Genomic DNA, 19,053 nt, shown 5'->3' with positions numbered 1-19,053 from the left:
ATACAGATTTAATAATACAAGCTATGTTGGAGCAGTTTCTGCATAAGGTATGTTTTAATTTACTCTAGGAATATGAAGCACGAACAGGGAGGACCTGTAAACCACCACCTCAGTCTTCAAGACGCAAGAATTTTGAATTTGAGCCACTTTCAACCACTGCCTTGATTCTTGAAGATCGACCATCGTAAGTATTTTAGTGATAATCAGTAACATTGTTTATATTTTAAAGTTAAATTTAATTTTGTTCACTATTTTAAAAGATAGCGAGAAAGATATTGAGAAAGGATTTAATTTTTACAAAATTTAATCCCTGTTGTCTATCCTAAAACTATTTGGGGAGAATATATTTTTCTTGGGTTTTTTGTTTGTTTAGAGACAGGGTCTTGCTATGTTGCCCAGGCTGTTCTCAAACTCAAGTGATCCTCCTGCCTCAGTCTCCCCTTCCAGGATTGTAGGCATGCACTGCTGGCCCTAGTAGAGAGTATATTGTTGTTGTCTAAGACTTACGCGTATTTTCTGGAGGTCTCTGTGAGTTAATATATGAAACATAATAAAGTATTGGCTCTTTATGTCTGTTTCTATTTCAACTCTCTGCTCCTCCATCTTAACATGATAGGGCAGTTATTTTTCCTTTCTTGACATTTAGTATGTATTTAAGATGTGCTTGTCTTTGCCTTTTGTACTATGTAACTACTTAGGTAAGCAAAAGTTTTATTAAGGAAGTAAGAGTACACTCCCAAGAGAGGAGTGAGCTGACCCGGCTGGGAGCCTACTATTATTATTAAGAATACATTTCTTATTTATTTATTTATGTTTGTTTGTTTTATTTTTAATTTTTAATTTTTGAGACAGAGTTTTGCTCAGTCACCCAGGCTGGAGTGCAATGGTGCGATCTCAGCTCACTACAGCTTCCGCCTCCTGGGTTCAAACCATTCTTTTGGCACAGCCTCCTGAGTAGCTGGGATTACAGGCACGCGCCAACATACCTGACTAATTTTTTTGTGTGTATTTTTAGTAGAGACAGGGTTTCGCCATGTTGGCCAGGCTGGTCTTGAATTCTTGACCTCAGGTGATCCACCCATCTCAGCCTCCCAAAGTGCTGGGATTACAGGTGTTAGCCACCATGCCCAGCCTAAGAATACTTTCTTAATGCTCAGCAAAACATCTTAAATTATTCTTTTCCTGCTGTACATCAGAACATTGTCTGATTTATTATTAAACAAAACACATCCTAAAGCAAGACACTTGGTTCTTAGCTCTTTTTCTCCTCCTTGGGTTCTCTGGATCAATTCTTTTTCTTTTACTAGAATTCTCCCTCTGTCCCTCTCTTTCTTTTTAATTTAATTTAATTTGTAGAGGCAGAGTCTTGCTCTGACATCCAGGCTGTAGTGCAGTGGCACAATCATAGCTTACTGCAGCCTCGAACTCCTGGCCTCAGACAATCCTGCCACTTCAGCCTCCCGAGTAGCTAGGACTACACGTGCACACCACCACACCTGGCTAAAGAATTCTTTCTCTCTCTCTCTCTCTCTCTTTTTTTTTAATGTAAAACTTCCTAGCCTTTCCTGCCATTTTCCTAATCTGGACCTTTTTCTACCCATTTTCCTGATGAACATAATAAAAGAGTCTGGAGCCAAATAGAAGAGTGTAGAATATTTTTTGGACATTGCAAGAGAAAAAAAGCCGGACTTATTAAGTACATTATTATTTTATTCTGGTTACATTCCCTCATACTAATGAATTGTGGTTGCAATGCTCCTCTTTTAGGATTTGATGAGTATGTTTATAATCGTCTTTTCATTGTTTAAAAAAAATGTTTTAGAAACTTAGTTATGAGAACGTGTGAAATTTTATTTCAGACTTGCTTCCAGGGATGAAAATGAACCAGGCCAATTCAAAGATTCCTTTCTTGGTGGAGACGTTTATAGGAAAACAAGAGTGGTTAGATAAACAAGAAAAGAATAACTTGTTAAAGATCTTTAGACTTTGCAGCTGTCAGCTGAGTACATACATAAGTTCCCAAAAGAGCTCTTGCTTAAGCTTGATAAAATCTATCTGAAATGGATTATGCTTTTTATGGGGAATGTTAATTTATTCCCAGAAAGCGTTTACGAAAATATCACTCAAAAAGTTCTGTTCTAGACAGTGTTGGGGACAAATATTTCTTTACACCATACTCTATTTCATATCATATCTGCCTCTTTAGGTTCTGCCTCCATGCCTTTGCTCATGTTATTCCCCTCTCTTGGAAGGCTTTTATCTTATTTCTACTTCTTACTTACTCAATCCTTAAGGATTAGGCTTTATCTTTTCTATCAAGTCTTTGGTGATTTCTTCAGCCTTCCGTTGTATCTACTTCTCTTGTACCTTTCTTGTCACACACAAACAATTCTTTGAAATAATGTTCAATGAAATTGGCTTGAAATAATATGGTAAGTACAATAACATTATGAAAAGAACTCAGTGTACAAAAATATATAAACAGCTGAAAAAAGTACTTTTATTTTCACTCTCTTGAACTATCTGTAGTTATATTAATTATAATATATGTTATAGCTTTTATTCTGTTTCTGTGTGTTTGCTCCTCTGTAATATAGAGACTGAATTTGGTTTCTAGTGTTCCACTCAACACTGAGATGCTGTGGTTAATTAACAATTTTGTTCACCTTTTTAAATTTGAAGGGGTCTTTTTGGTGGGGGGAAGTTATTTGTATGACTTACATGTATGTAACTAAAACAAGCCAACAAAGTGTCTTCATGGTATTGGAGTATGAGGGTGTTTAATCACTTGTTTCTTCTTCTTCTACTTCAACCGGTTGAAAAATAGATAATGGAGAACAGAAGAGAATGAAACCTTCAATTTTATTGAGTATAAAACCAGATGAGGGGAAGAAAACTGTACATGGGAATACGTGGGTACAACCTGAGTACTAAAGTGGAACTTTGTACTTTATCTCCCTCAGAATACTCTTCTAGCAGACTTGGGCCAGCTAACATCTACCTAGTTATAGCCCAAGAAGCTAGAACAGAGATCTGAGTAATCTTAGGTTTCTTCTGTTTATGGATGCAGGCAGGTTCAAGAGGCCTGTTCTGCTTTTGTGTCTTATCTACTGGTAATGCCAGTGCTTCGACCATGAGGTGGCATCTGGAAGAAGATAGAAATTATTCTACAGCAGGGTTCCCCAAACCCCAGGCCACAGACTGATTCTGGTTAGGAACTGGGCTGCACAGCAGGAGGTGAGCAGTGGGGTCTAGACCATATGGGAGGTCTAGATGTGGGATGTGAGGTTGTGCAGAGAAGAGGTCTATTTAGATCTGCAAATTTCACCTTATTAAATAGAAGACTAGATCTCCTAAACTGTGCCCAGCAAATCATTTGCCATGACTTCTAGAAAAGAAACAGAGGAGCTAGGCATGGTGGCTCACGTCTATAATCCCAGCACTTTGAGAGGCTGAAGCAGGAGGATCGCTTGAGGCCAGGAGTTCAAGACCAGCCTGTGCAAAATAGTGAGACCCTGTCTCTGCCAAAAATAAGCCAGGGTATGGTGACACATACCTGTAGTCCTAGTCTACTTGGGAGGATTTCTTGAGCCCAGGAGTTTGAGGTTACAGTGAGCTGCGATTGTGCCACTGCACTCCAGCCTGGGTGACAGAGTGAGACCCTGTCTCAAAAAAAATAAAATAAGATGACAGAGATTGCAATTGCAAAAGGGATTAAGCTTCACACCAGTAGCATTTCATCTTATGTGAAGAGAAGGATCAGGCCTATTTGGTGGAAGCCAGTAGGTGGTTAGAAATCTTAAAGGCGGGATTTGTAGTTAAACTGGAAATGTAGGCCAGGCGTGGTGGCTCATGCCTATAATCCCAGCACTTTGGGAGGCAGAGGCGGGGGCAGATCATGAGGTCAAAAGATCGAGACCATCCTGGCCAACATGGTGAAACCCCATCTCTACTAAAGTATGAAAATTAGCTGGGCATAGTGGCGTGTGCACCTGTAGTCCCAGCTGCTCAGGAGGCTGAAGCAGGAGAATCGCTTGAACCCGGGAGGTGGAGGTTGCAGTGAGCGGAGATTGTGCCTCTGCACTCCAGCCTGGTGACAGAGCGAGACTCTGTCTCAAAAAAAAAACTGGAAATGTGATTTCAATTAAGCTGTTTCTCCAATGATAACATGAAAATTTCTAAAGGTAAATGAAATACAGCTATCAAGCAATTTTCTGTATCTTAAGGGCTCAGAGTCCAGTCAGAAAAACAAATCAATGTAGTAATTTCAAACAGAGGAACTTTAATAGAGGAATTCATTGCAAGGTTGTTAAAAGGACTACAAAAGCAAAAGAAGGGAATATAGGTTCAAAAGATTAATAATTCCAGAAAGGTGTGTACTGCTCTGGGATGTAGAAGCAAAAGAAAAAAATAATATTACCCAGAGTCCAGTATCACTATTTACCTGAAAACTAGATTTATATTTAGCTTCTATTTTTTCCTGTGGTCTTATTTTCTTTACAGTAAATAAAGTTTTTTTAAGTATTAACATCATGAAAAGGGATATTGTAATTATTTTGTATGGAACTATATGGAATCCATCATTGCTTTTATCTTCACAATTCTTTGTAATTCTAGGAAGCACTTTATCTGAAATTTAGGATCAGTTAAATCCATTATTCTTTTACAGAAATCCAGAGAGGCAAGCAGAATAGCTTGTAAAAGGAAGTAAGAGAGACTTAAGGCTAGGATTTTGGAGTTAATAGTTGGTCCTATGACTTAGGTAGAAAGCAGCTTTGGACAGAATCAATTTGCAAGATTTAAGGCGGTTAGTATGTGTAGGCAATACTAGGAATTAAAAGATTCAGTGGATCTGGATGTGAGGACTAAACTCCATGGATTTTAAATGTGGTTGGAGTTTGTGATGGCTCTTGACCTTTAGAGCACCTTCATTGATTTATTGGTATATGATTAAGCAATTACATTCAGCTACACATAAGAGACTCCCCAAATAGTAGCCTAAATATGCAAGAATTTAAGTATGTAAGTAGCCCAAATTAAGTAGTTCAGTGCTAGTATGGTGGCTCCATGCATCAAAGACAAGGGTTGATATCTTTCACCATATTCAGAAAAAACCTCATTTTCATGCTGACCTTATGCTAACCACAGAATGGGCTTGGGGACCCACTGGGCCCACAGTAAAAAAGACTTGAGCTAAAACTCCACTAATCGCCTGACCTCTACATACCTCTACTTTGCCTCTGGACTATGGTAACATTTTGGGTCTCTTGCAATTAGTGTCAGATCAGAGCTGATATCCAGTAGTCCCTGAACGATCTGATTGTTTTCTTTTACCTAATGAATAGTTACCCTGGTAAAAGGCTGTAAGCCCCTTTGGGGAAGGCTGGGAGAAAGATTAATAGTATAAATTTTTGGTAGTGTACTGGAGTCCTCTCAAGGGGACCCATCATCTTCTGCATTCAAAGGATTCTGGGTCTGTAAACTGGCTCAAATCTGGGGAGTGATTGAGGGGCCATTAGTCTTCATGATTCAGGATAGACTTTTGTTCTCTTGACCTAGCACTTTTCTGCTTATATAGATCGAGTAAGAATGTAGTAGGCTTCTTTTTTTCACTTCTAGCAACACCATATCAACTAGCCAACACAATTGGTCTGTGCAAGTCATACTATTCTGTTAGTGGCTTTGACTCTGCTATTCATTATGGTAATTCTGCTCGCCTTGCTTTGATGGTTGAGTGCTGCCACTTGGTCCCTGCCACCCCAGGATTCAATTATTCCCTTTGCATTTAGGTTTCCCAGTTCAGTGACCACAGTTCCCACTGGAAGGTCTGGCCTACAAAAAAGTGATCACAGAGTTCTTCAAGGATGCTGGGGCTTCCATCACAATTTCATTTCTCACAATTGCAGTGAAAAATATGTCATCTGTGCCTGTAATCCCAGCACTTGGGGAGGCTGAGGCGCACGGATCACGAGGTCAGGAGATCGAGACCATCCTGGCTATCACAGTGAAACCCCATCTCTACTAAAAATACAAAAAATTAGCTGGGCATGGTGGCAGGCAGCTGTAATCCCAGCTACTCAGGAGGCTGAGGCAGGAGAATGGCGTGAACCTGGGAGGCGGAGCTTGCAGTGAGCCGAGATTGTGCCACTACACTCCAGCCTGGGCAACAGAGCGAGACTCCATCTCAAAAAAATAAAAAGAAAAATATGTCATCTGTGGGGTACAATAGCTCATGAGGCCAAGGTGGGAGGATCACTTGAGCCCAGGAATTTGAGACCAGTTTGGGCAACACAGGGAGCTGCTGTCTCCATGAAAATTTTTTTTAAATTAAAAATAAATTTTTAAAAGAGACAAGTATGTTTTCTGGACCATCCCTGTGTAGGTGAGTGGGTTTTAAATGACAAACCTGTTCTGACCTTCCCATCTCCCTAAGCCTTTGAATTCCTTCCTCTATGTTAAACCAAAGCACGTCTGACATTTCCACCTCACTCACTGTGGGCCACCTTTTGGTTCATGTTTTAGCCAATCAACCAACCAAACTATTAGAGCCCCTTTCTAATTCTCTGGGCTGTAGCATTAAGTACGGCATCTCTGCTTAGTGAGCCCATATAAATGTGTCCTGATTCAACTTTATCTTACGTAAGTCCTTGTTCCTTCCACCATTATCTTATACTCTTAGTGTCCATTCCCATACTTGTTCCCCAGATTTCTGTGTGTATAAATTTAAAAACTCTTTTGGAGTATATTATGCCTCCTCATGGGTCTTACTTTGTAACTCACCTTTAGGAGCCTGCTGAGTCCTGAGTTTAGTTATAGGCCTAGAAGCAAAAGTGTAGTAAGGGTAGGTCCTGAGGAGAATCATCATTGTCTTGCAGGGCAACTGCCTCAGGGAAGGCCATTACCATTTCCTTAGGCAATGCAGGGTTGATCACCTTTAGATGGTGTAGAGAGGCCTCTTCTACTGGCAAAGAAAATTCAACAGAGTTTAGAGGCTCAGTGTCCCCAGCTTCATCAAGGTCTTCCTATGTATCGCTATCTCAACTTTCAGGATCCCATTATTTCCCAAACACTGCCCTCACTTTAACAGTAGACACCTTGCGAGGCTGGGAGTTCAAATTTGTTGTAGGTCAGCCAGTCACGGAATGAGATTCTATATTTGATTTTCAGCATTTGCAACCTGCTGCTATAGGATATGAGGGTCCTCAAGGTGCATAGAAGCTTTTAGTCATTTATGTGGTCCTTTAAGGTGGGAATTCAAATCTCTGAGTTCATCCTTTTCTTTTTCTACTTTGTCTAATGACATTAGGAGCAACCAGCCAATCTCATATTTTTTAGTTTTCCAAATATGTTCAAAGTAACATGTACATAGTCACCCAGCTTCTTGTTTCTTATTAGTGGTTGACTAGGAGTATCCAGTGGGGCTATTTTGCTAATCTCTGTTGCCAGGTCACACACCATGGACTACCAGTGCTCTCTTTACTACTGCAAATTTCCATGTGGTATCATTTTTCTTCTGCCTGAAGAAGATTCTTTTAACATTTCCTATTGTATTAATACTAGTCTGTTGGCAGTGAATTTTTTTTCTTTTGAGTGCTTTTAAGAATTTTTCTATCTCTGATATTCCTCAATTTGATTATGATATGCTTATTGTTTTCTTCATTTTCCTTCTCTTTGGAGTTTGTTAGGCCTAATGTATCTTTGCATTTGCATTTATAGTTTTCTATAAACTTTAGAAAAAGTTTAGCCTTTGTTTCTTCTTCTGTTTTTTTGTTCTGCCCCCACCCCCCTTTCTTCTGAGATGCCATAAATGTATGTTGCTTGATAGTGTCCATGTCCCATAGCTCATTTAGATGCCCTCACTCTTTCCCTCCCTCCCTTTTTTTTTGGTCTTTTTCTCTGTGTATTTCATTTTGTGTAGTTTTTCTATTGTATTTTCAAGTTCACTGAATTTTTTTCTTCTGCAGTGTATACTTTGCTGTCAGTCCCATCACTCTATCTTGTGTGTTTTTCATTTTAGAAATTGTATTTTTCATTTGTTACATTTTTATTTGGGTCTTATTTCCCTTCTCTTTATGTTCATACTCGCTTCTGCCTATATATATAAAAATATATATATATATATATATATAAACACTGATTGCCCAGAACCAGTAGAAGAATCACGATCTATGGCAGCTACAACCTTACAAAATGTATTTCTTTGGTAATAAGAGTTGAGGCTAGGCTCAGTGGCTCATGCCTGTAATCCTCTCACTTTGGGAGGCCAAGGTGGGTGAATCGCTTGAGCCCAGGAGTTCAAGACCAGCCTGGGCAACATAGCAAAACCTTGTCTCTACAAAAAAAAAAAAAAAAATATATATATATATATATATATAAATATATATATATATAATTTTATATATATATATAAAAAAATATATATATAATTTTATATATATATATATATATATATATATATATATATATATATATATATATATATAAAATTAGCCAGGTGTGGTGGCTTACTACTGTATTCCCAGCTACTTGGGAGGCTGAAGTGGGAGGATTGCTTGAGTCTGAGAGGCAGAAGTTGTAGTGAGCCATGATCACGCCACTGCACTCCAGCCTGGGCGACAGAGCCAGACCTTGTCTAAAAAAAAAAAAAAAAAAAAAGACTTGAAAGCCAAAATTACTTCTTGATCCACAGGCTGCAGAATGAATGTTGTGTTGGCAGGCATGAAAACAACATTCATCTTTTTGAACATCTCCATCAGAGTTGGTAACTAGGTGCATCGTTAATAAGCAGTATTGCTTTGAAAGGAATCTTTTTTTTTTTTTTCTGAGTAGTGGGACTCATCAATAGTCTTAAAATATTAATTTAACTGTGCTGTAAACAGATGTCCTGTCATCCAGGCTTTATTGAGCACAGGTAGAGTAGATTTAGAATGATTCTTAAGGGCCCTAGGATTTTCAGAATGGTCCATGAGCATTGGCTTCAACTTAAAGTCACCAGTTACATTAGCCCCTAAGAAGAGAGTCAGCCTGTCCTTTGAAGCAGGCATTGACTTCTGTCTTGCTTAGAAAGTCCTAGATGGCATCTTTTTCCAGTAGAAGGCCGTTTTGTCTACATTGAAAATCTGTTGTTTAGAGTAGCCACCTTCATCAGTGATCTCAGTGTATCTTCTGGATAACTTGCTGCAGCTTCCCCATCAGCACTTGCTACTTCATCTTGTACTTCTATGTGTGTAAACAGCTTTTTTTTTTTTTTTTTTTTTTTTTTTGAGGTGGAGTCTCACTCTGTCGCCCAGGCTGGAGTGCACTGGCACGATCTCGGCTCACTGCAAGCTCCGCCTCCCGGGTTCACGCCATTCTCCTGCCTCAGCCTCTCCGAGTAGCTGGGACTACAGGCGCCCGCCACCACGCCCGGCTAATTTTTTGTATTTTTAGTAGAGACGGGGTTTCACCGTGGTCTCGATCTCCTGACCTCGTGATCCGCCCGCCTCGGCCTCCCAAAGTGCTGGGATTACAAGCGTGAGCCACCGCGCCCGGCCCAACAGCTTTTTTTTCTTAAACTTCATTAACTAATCTCTGCTAGATTCCAGCTTTTCTTCTGTAACTTCTTCACCTCTCTCACCCTTCATAGAATTGAAGAGAGTTAGGGCCTTGCTGTGGACTGGGCTTTGGCTTACGCAAATGTTGTGGCTGGTTTGGTCTTTTATCTAGACCACTCACACTTTCTCAACAATAAGGCTGTTTTGCTTTCTTATCATTTGTGTGTTCATTGATTAGCACTTTTAATTTCCTTCAAGAATTTTTCCATTACATTCTCCACTTGCCTAACTGGCTGAAGAGGCCAAGCTTTTGGCCTATCTTGGCTTTTTTTTTTTAATTTCATTTTTATTTTTTGTGGGTATGTAGTAGATAAATATATTTATGGGATAAATGAGATACTTTGATACAGGCATGCAAGTGCATAATAATCACATCATCGTAAATGCAGTATCCGTCCCCTTGAGCATTTATTCTTTGTGTAATAAGCAATCCAATTATAATCTTTTAGTTATTTTTATTTTCTCGTTTTTGTTTTTGCTTTCCAAATTTTATGTTAGGTTCCAGGGTACATGTGAAGGTTTATTACATAGGTAAACTCATGTCATGGGGATTTGTTGTACAGATCATTTTATCACACAGGAATTAAGCCCAGTATCCAATAGTTATCTTTTCTACTACTCTCCCTCCTCCCACCCTCCACCCTTAAAGTAGACCCCAGTGTCCGTTGTTCCTTCTTTGTGTTCAGAAGTTCTCATCATTTAGCTCTCACTTATAAGTGAGAACATGTGGTATTTGGTTTTCTGTTCCTGCATTAGTTTGTGGAAGATAATAGGCTCTAGCTCCATCAATGGTTCCCGCTTTTGTTCCCTCACAGGACATGATCTTGTTCTTTTTTATGGCTACAGGGTTATTTTTAAATGTACAATTACATTATTATTGACTATAGTCACCCTGTTGTATACTAGGTCTTATTCATTCTGGTTTTTCTTTTTCTTTTTTTTTTTTTTTTGACGGAGTTTTGCTCTTATTGCCCAGGCTGGGGTATAATGGCACGATCATGGCTTACTGCGATCTCTGCCTCCCAGGTTCAAGCAGTTCTCCTGCCTCAGCCTCCCGAGTAGCTGAGATTATAGGCATGCACCACCACGTCCGGCTGATTTTGTATTTTTAGTAGAGATGGGATTTCTCCATGTTGGTCAGGCTGGTTGTGAACTCCCGACCTCAGGTGATCTGCCCGTCTCAGCCTCCCAAAGTGCTAGGATTACAGGCATGAGCCACAGTGCCTGGCCCATTCTTTCTGTTTTTTAAAATCTATTAACCATCCCCACTTTCTCCCTGCCCCACTACTGTCCTTCCCAGCCATAGGTAACCATGTTTCTACTCTCTATCCCCATGATTTCAATTGTTCTAATTTTTAGCTCTACAAATAAGTGAGAATATGTGATATTTTTCTGTGCCTGGCTATTTACTTAACATCATGATTTCCATTTCCATCCATATTGTTGCAAATGACAGGATCTCATTCTTTTTTGTGGATGAATAATACTCCATTGTCTATATGAACCACATATTCTTTTTTTTTTTTTTTTTTTTTTTTTTTTGAGTCAGAGTCTCACTGTGTCTTCCAGGCTGGAGTACAGTGGCACGATCTTGGCTCACTGCAGCCTCCACCTCCCGTGAACCACATTTTCTTTACCCACTCGTCTGTTGATGGACACAGGTTGCTTCCAAATCTTGGCTACTGTGAATAGTGCAGCAATAAACATGGGAGTGCAGATATTTCTTTGATATTCTGATTGAGTTTCTTTTGGGTATATACCTAGCAGTGGGATTGCTGGATCATACGGTAGCTCTATTTTTAGTTTTTTGAGGAACCTCCAAACTGTTCTCCATAGTGGTTGTACTAATTTTCATTACCACCAACAGTGTACAACGGTTCCCTTTTCCCCATGTCCTCTTCAGCATTTGATATTGCTTGTCTGTTTGATAAAAGGCATTTTAACTGGGTTGAGATGATATTTCATTGTAATTTTGATTTGCATTTCTCTGATCAGTGATGTTGAGCACCTTTGAATATGGCTGTTTGCCATTTGTATGTCTTCTTTGAGAAATGTCTATTCAAATATTTTACCTATTTTTAAATTGGATTATTAGATTTATCCCTGTGGATATATAAGCTTGAGCTCCTTATATATTCTAGTTATGATATTAATCCCTTGTCAGACAGGTAGTTTGCACATATTTTCTCCCATTCTGTTTATTGGTTTTGTTTTTGTTTTTTTGTTTGTTTGTTTGTCTTGCTGTGCAAAACATTTTTAACTTGATGTGATCCCATTTGTTCATTTATGCTATGGCTGCCTATGCTTGTGAGGTATTAATCAAGAAATCTTTGCCCAGTCCAGTGTCCTGGAGAGTTTTCCCAGTGTTTTCTTCTGGTAGTTTCATAGTTTGAGATCTTAGAGTTAAGTCTTTAATCTATTTTGATTTGATTTTTATACATGGTTAGAGATAGAGGTCTAGTTTTATTCTTCTGCACATGATAATCCAATTTTCCCAGTATCATTTATTGAAGAGACTGTTTTTTCTCAAATGTATATTCTTGGCACCTTTGTCAAAAATGACAAATTATCAGTAGATATATGGATTTGTTTCTGGGTTCTCTGTTCTGTTCCATTGGTTTATGTGTCTATTTTTATGCCAGTACCAGCTGTTTTGGTTACTGTAGCTCTGTAGTATAATTTGAAGTCAGAAAATGTGATTTATCCAGTTTTGTTCTTTTTTTTTTTTTTTTTTTTTTTTTTTTGAGGTGGAGTTTTGCTCTTGTTGCTCAGACTGGAATGCAGTGGCGCGATCTCCAGCTCACTGCAACCTCCGCCTCCTGGGTTCAAGTGATTCTCCTGCCTCAGCCTCCCAGCAGCTGGGATTACAGGCCACCACACCCAGCTAATTTTGTATTTTTAGTAGAGACAGGGTTTCCCCATGTTGGTCAGGGTGGTCTCAAACTCCCAACCTCAGGTGATCCGCCCGCCTTGGCCTCCCAAAGTGCTGGGATTACAGGCATGAGCCACCACGCCTGGCCAGTTTTGTTCTTTTTGCTCAAAATAGCTTTGGCTATTCTTGGTCTTTTTTGGTTACGTATAAATTTTAGGATTGTTTTTTCTATTTCTGTGAAGAATATCATTGGTATTTTGATAGGGTTTGCATTGAATGTGTTGATTGCTTAGGGTAGTATGGACATTTTAACAATGTTGATTCTTCCAATCCATGAACGTGGAATATTTTTCCATTTTTTGGTGTCCTCTTCAATTTCTTTTATCAGTGTTTTACAGTTGTTATTGTTTTAAGTAAAAGAAGATCTTTTACTTCTTTGGTTAATTCCTAGGTATTTAATTTTATTTGTGGCTATTATAAATGGGACTACTTTTTTATTTTTCAGATTGTTCAGTGTTGGCATGTAGAAATGTTACTGATTTTTGTCTGTTGATTTTTTATCCTGCAACTTTACTGAATTTGTTTATCATTTTTAATAGTTTTTTGGCAGAGTCTTTGGATTTTTCCAAATATAAGATTATCTCATCTGCAAGGATAATTTGATTTCTTCCTTTACAATTTGGATACCCTTTATTTCCTTCTCTTGTCTGATTCCTCTAGCTAGGACTTGCAGTACTATGTTGAGTAACGGTGGTGAAAATCTGCAGCCTTGTTTTGTTCCAGATTTTAGAAGAAAGGCTTTCAGTTTTTTTCCCATTAAATATGATACTGCGGGTCTGTTGTATATGGCTTTTATTATTTTGAAGTACGTTCCTTCTGTCCCCAGTTTTTGAGGGCTTTTCTTATGAAGGGATGTTGAATTTTATCAAATGTTTTCTCAGTATCAGTTGAAATTATATGGTTTTTGTCTTTCCGTTGAGATGATGTATCACATTGATTGATTTGCATACATTGAAATGTACTTACATTCCAGGGATAAGGCTCACTTGGTCATGATGAATTATCTTTTCAATGTATTGTTGAATTCAGTTTGCTAGTATTTTGCTGAGGATTTTTGCATCCATATTTCTCAGGGATATTGGCCTGTAGTTTTCCTTTTTTTTTTTTTTTATGTGTCTTTGTCTTGTTTGGGTATCAAGGTAATACTGGCCTCATAGAATGAGTGCGGTGGCTCACGCCTGTAATCCCAGCACTTTGGGAGGCCGAGACGGGCAGATCACGAGGTCAGGAGATCGAGACCATCTTGGCTAACACGGTGAAACCCTGTTTCTACTAAAAATACAAAAAATTAGCTGGGCGTGTTGGCGGGCGCCTGTAGTCCCAGCTACTCGGGAGGCTGAGGCAGGAGAATGGCGTGAACCCAGGAGGCGGAGCTTTCAGTGAGCTGAGATCGCGCCACTGCACTCCCACCTGGGGGACACAGCGAGACTCCATCTCAAAAAAAAAAAAAAAAAAAAAGAATTCCCTCCTCTATGTTTTGGAGTAATTTGAGTAGGATTGTTGTCAGTTCAATTCTTCTTTAAATGTTTGGTAGAATTCAGCAGTGAAGTCATCAGGTCTTGGGCTTTTCTTTACTGGGAGACTTTTAATTACAACTCTGTAATTAAATGTTTTGTTCCATTGTGACTTGCTATTGGTCTGTTCAGGTTTTGTATTTCTTCATGGTTCAATCTTGGTAGGTTGTATGTGTCTAGGAATTTATCCATTTTCTCTAGATTTTCCGATTTATCAGCACACAATTGCTCATAGTAACCACAAACGATCCTTTGAATTTGTGTGGTATCAGTTATAATGTCTCCTTTTTCATCTCTGATTTTACTTATTTGAGTCTTCTTTTTTTCTTAGTCTGGCTAAAGGTTTCTCAATTTTGTTTTTCTTTTCAAAAAACCAACTTTTTATTATGTTGATCTTTTGTATTGTTTTCTTTGTTTCAATTTCATTTATTTGTGCTCTTTTTCTTTTTCTTTTTTTTTTTGTTGTTGTTGTTATTGTTGAACATGGTCTCACTTTGTCACCCAGGCTGGAGTACATTGGCATGAATATGACTCACTGCAGCCTTGACCTCCTAGGCTTAGGCCATCTTCCCACCTCAGTCTCCTGAGTAGCTGGGACTACAGGCACGTGCCAACATGCCCAGCTAATTTTTGGGTTTCTTTTCTTTCACTAATTTTGGATTTGGTTTGCTCTAGCTTTTTTAGTTCCTTAAGATGCATTGTTATGTTGCTTATTTGAAGTTTTTCTTCTTTTTTGATGTAGGCACCTATAGCTATAAATTTACCTTTTAGTGTTGCTTTTGCTGTATCTCATAGGTTTTGGTATGTTTTATTTCCATTAACATTTGTTTCAAAATATTTTTAAATTTCCTTCTTAATTCCTTCATTGACCCACTGGTCATTCAGGAGGATATTGTTTAATTTCCATGTGTTTGTATGGTTTACAAAATTCCTCTTGTTATTGATTTCTAGTTTTATTCCATTGTGATTGGAGAAGATGCTTGATATTATCTCTTTTTTTTAATGTTTTAAGACTTGCCTTGTCTTTAAGGAAGCAACATATGGTCTATCCTTGAAAATGATGCATGTGCTGAGGAGAAGAATGCATATTCAGCCATTGGATGAAGTATTTTGTTAATATTCTGTTAGGTCTGTTTGTTCTACAGAGCAAATTAAGTCCAATGTTTCTTTGTTGATTTTCTATCTAGAAGATATGCCGAGTGCTGAGAGTGGTGTGTTGAAGTCTCTATTATCGTACTGAGGTGCATCTTTCTCTTTAGCTCTAATAATATTTGCTTTATATACATGGGTGCTCCAGTGTTGGGTGCATATAGATTTACAATTGTTATATCCTCTTGCTGAATTGACCCCTTTATCATTATATAATGACCTCCTTTGTCTCTTTTTGTAGTTTTTGTCTTGAAGTCTATTATGTCTGATATAAGTATAGCCACTCTTTCTCCTTTTTGGTGTCCATTGGCATGGAATATCTTTTTCTCTACCTTTCTTTTCAGTCTACATATGTCTTTATAGGTGAAGTGTGTTTCTTGGAGGCATCATATCATTGGGTCTTTTTTTTTTTAAATCTATTCAGTTACTCTATCTCTTTTGATTGGAGAGTTTAATCCATTTACATATTCAATGTTATTGGTAAGTAAGAACTTACTCTTGCCATTTTGTTATTTGTTTTCTGGTTGTTATGTGGTCTTCTCTTCTTTCCTTCCTTCCAGTCTTTCTTTTAGTAAAAGTGATTTTTTTTTCTGGTGGTATGATTTAATTTCTTGCTTTTTATTTTGTGTTATTTGTCGTACTTCTTTTTATTTGAGGTTATCATGTGGCTTGCAAATAGTACCTTATAACCCATTATTTTAAACCGATGACAACATTGATTGCATAAGCAAACAAACTAGCAAAAAGAAAACTAATGAAAACTTTACACTTCAACCTCATCCTCCTGCTTTTTTTTTTCACTTTTTGTTGTTTCTTTTTTTTAACTTCTGTTGTTTCTCCTTTTTTTTTTTTTTTAATTTTTTTTTTTATTTTGAGACAAGGTCTTGCTCTGTCACCCCAGCTGGAGTGCAGTGGTGCGGTCATAGCTCACTGTGGCCTCTATCTCCTGGGGTCAGTTGATCCACCCACTCAGACTCCCGAGTAGCTGGGACTACAGGTGCATGCCACCATACCCGGCTGTTTTTTTTGTTTGTTTGTTTGTTTGTTTGTTTTTTAGTAAAGATGAAGTCTTGCTATGTTGCCCAGGCTGATCTTGAACTCTTGGGCATGAGCAATTCTGCCATGGCCTCCCAAAGTGCTGGGATTATAGATGGGAGCCACCATAATGGCTGACTTGTTGTTAGTCTTTATGTCTTATTTTACTGCCTATGTCTTGAAAAGCTGTTGTAGGTATTATTTTTTATTGGTTCATCATTTGATCTTTCTACTTAAGATAAGAGTAGGCTGGGCACAGTGGCTTACACCTGTAATCCCAGCACTTTGGAAGGCTGAAGCAGGTGAATCACTTGAGGTCAGGAGTTCCAGACTAGCCTGGCCAACATGGTGAAACCCTATCCCTACTAAAAACAATACAAAAATTAGCCGGGTATGGTGACACGTGCCTATAATCTCAGCTACTCGGGAGACTGAGGCAGGAGAATCGCTTCAACATGGGAGGCGGAGGCTGCAGTGAGCTGAGATTGCACCACTGGGTATTGCTGTTTGTTATTCAGGGCCCAAGGGTTTTTTTTTTTTTTTTTTTTTTTTTTGATGCAGTCTCGCACTAGCCCAGGCTGGAGTACAGTGGTGCGATCTCGGCTCACTGCAACTTCTGCCTCCTGGGTTCAAGCAATTCTCCTGCCTCAGCTTCCTAAGTAGCTGGGCTTACAGGCACATGCCACCCACCACACCTGGCCAATTTTTTGTATTTTTGGTAGAGATGGGGTTTTACCATTTTGGCCAGGCTGGTCTCGAACTCCTGACCTCAAGTGATTTGCCTGCTTCCACCTCCCAAAGTGCTGGGATTACAGGTGTGAGCTACCGGCCCAGCCTCCAAGGGGTGTTTAGTCAGCATGTGATGAATCCTGCCAGGACTGGATTCTTCCCTTCAAGGCAGCAGGTTCACTTCTATTCTAGGGTGTCTCTAGAAATGTCATGCAGGAGCTAGGACCTGAGATGGGGGCCTCACCACTGCCTGGTGCCTTATCCTACTGTGGCTGAGCTGGTATCTAAGATGCAAGACAAAGTCCTCTTTACCCTTCTTTCTCCTCTCCTCAAGCGGAAGAAGAAAGGAGTTACCTTTGGTGCTGCAAGCTTCACTGCCTGGGATTGAGAGGGGAGTGGCGTAAGCACTCCCCCAGCTGTCCTGTCTGGTGTCTCACTGTGTCATCTACTGCCCCAGTCCACCGGCTCTAAGCCCAGCATAGCATCAGGACTTGCCTAAGAATTGCAGTCCTTGTGTCCTAGACTATCTTTCAAGTTCACTTAGGATCCCAGAGCACTTTAACCTGCAATTGCGAGGCTTGCCGAAACTCAAGTTTCAGCTGCTGGGATGGGCGCTTCCCCTCTGGCTAGTGCTGTTCAAAATGCGCCCTCCATGGGCAGGTGCTGGCTGAGTTCAGCATGATTTTGCTTTCCATGTGATAGGGCAGCATTAAGTTCAATGCAAAGTTCGTCAGTCACTGTGTTGTTCCTCCCCCGAGTGCATGAGTTCTGTCTCCTAGCCAAGAAGCCACTGCCAGGGGTTGGGGGAGGGGTGGTGTTGGCAATTTAAGACTGTCTTTCCTACCCTCTGCAATGCCTCTTTCAGCGATATGAAGTTAAAACTAGGTACTGTGATTGCTCACCTGATTTTTGGTTCTCATGAAGGTGCTTATTTGTGTGCAGATAGTTAAAATTCGGTGTTCCTGCAGGATGGACAACTGGTGCAGGCTTCTATTCTGCCATCTTTCTTCACCCCCCTATCTTGGCTTTTGGCATGCCTTCCTCATTAAGCTTACTCATTTATTTCTGGCTTTTGATTTTAAATTGAGAGATATGGGACTCTTCTTTTCACTTAGATGTCATTGTAGAGTTATTAGTTGGCCTAATTTCAATGTTGTTGTATCCCAAGAAATAGGGATGCCTGAAGTGATGGAGAGAGATGGGAATGGTCAGTCTGTGGAGCAGTAAGACACACATGTTTGTCTTGGCACACAAATTTGCCATCTTATATTAGCACTGTGTGTGGTGTCCCAAAACAATTAGAATAGTAACAACAAAAATCACCTATCACAGATCACCATAACAGATATAATGATAATGAAATAGTTTGAAATATTGCAAGAATTGGCTAGGTGTGGTGGCTCACCCCTGTAATCCCAGAACTTTGGGAGGCTGAGGCAGGCAGATCACCTGAGGTCAGGAGTTTGAGACCAGCCTGACCAACATGGTGAAACTCCATCTCTACTAAAATTACCAAAAAATGTAGCCAGGCATGGTGGCAGGCACCTGTAACCCCAGTTACTTAAGAGGCTGAGGCAGGAGAATTGCTTGAAACCAACTGGGAGGCAGAGGTTACAGTGAGCCAAGATCGGGCCTTTGCACTCCAGCCTAGGTGACAAGAGTGAAACTCTGTTTCAAAAGAAAAACAAAAAAAGAAATATTGCAAGAATTACTATAATGTGATACAGAGACACACAATGAGCACATTGTTAGAAAAATGGCACCCATAGACTTGCTTGACATTAGGGTTGCTACCAACCTTCAGTATGTAAAAAATGCAATATTTGCAAAATGTAATAAAGCAAGTCACAGTATAGTAAGGTATGCCTATAGTATATTTATAACAGCTATTTTATCATCCTTGTGTTATAATCCTATTATCTGTGACATTTTTATATTGTGACTGTTGATTAATTTTTCTTCTCATTATGCATTATATTTTTCTGCTTCACATCTCTGTTTTTATTGAATGTCAGACATTATGGTTTACATAGGTGGATGCTGGACTTTTTTATGTGTTATTTTAGATACTTTTTGGCTTTAGTCTGGTTTGCAGTTTTTT

At 39.2% G+C, this 19,053-nt stretch overlaps 1 protein-coding gene across 3 annotated transcripts in view; it reads left to right on the top strand.

Annotated features, from left to right (window-relative positions):
- TBC1D12 (TBC1 domain family member 12) overlaps positions 1-19,053 on the top strand; it is a 143,203-nt gene that overhangs the window by 80,553 nt on the left and 43,597 nt on the right. For all 3 annotated transcript variants that reach the window (XM_030809240.1, XM_030809241.1, XM_030809239.1), the window contains exon 3: positions 69-184. In XM_030809240.1, coding sequence (XP_030665100.1) covers positions 69-184 — 116 coding nt within the window. The remainder of the gene's footprint in view (positions 1-68; positions 185-19,053) is intronic.

The sequence above is a fragment of the Nomascus leucogenys genome, chromosome 3 (genome assembly GCF_006542625.1).
Source record: "Nomascus leucogenys isolate Asia chromosome 3, Asia_NLE_v1, whole genome shotgun sequence".
NCBI lineage: Eukaryota > Metazoa > Chordata > Mammalia > Primates > Hylobatidae > Nomascus > Nomascus leucogenys.
Note: the sequence above shows the minus strand (reverse complement) of the source record. Positions and strands in the feature narration are given on the sequence as shown.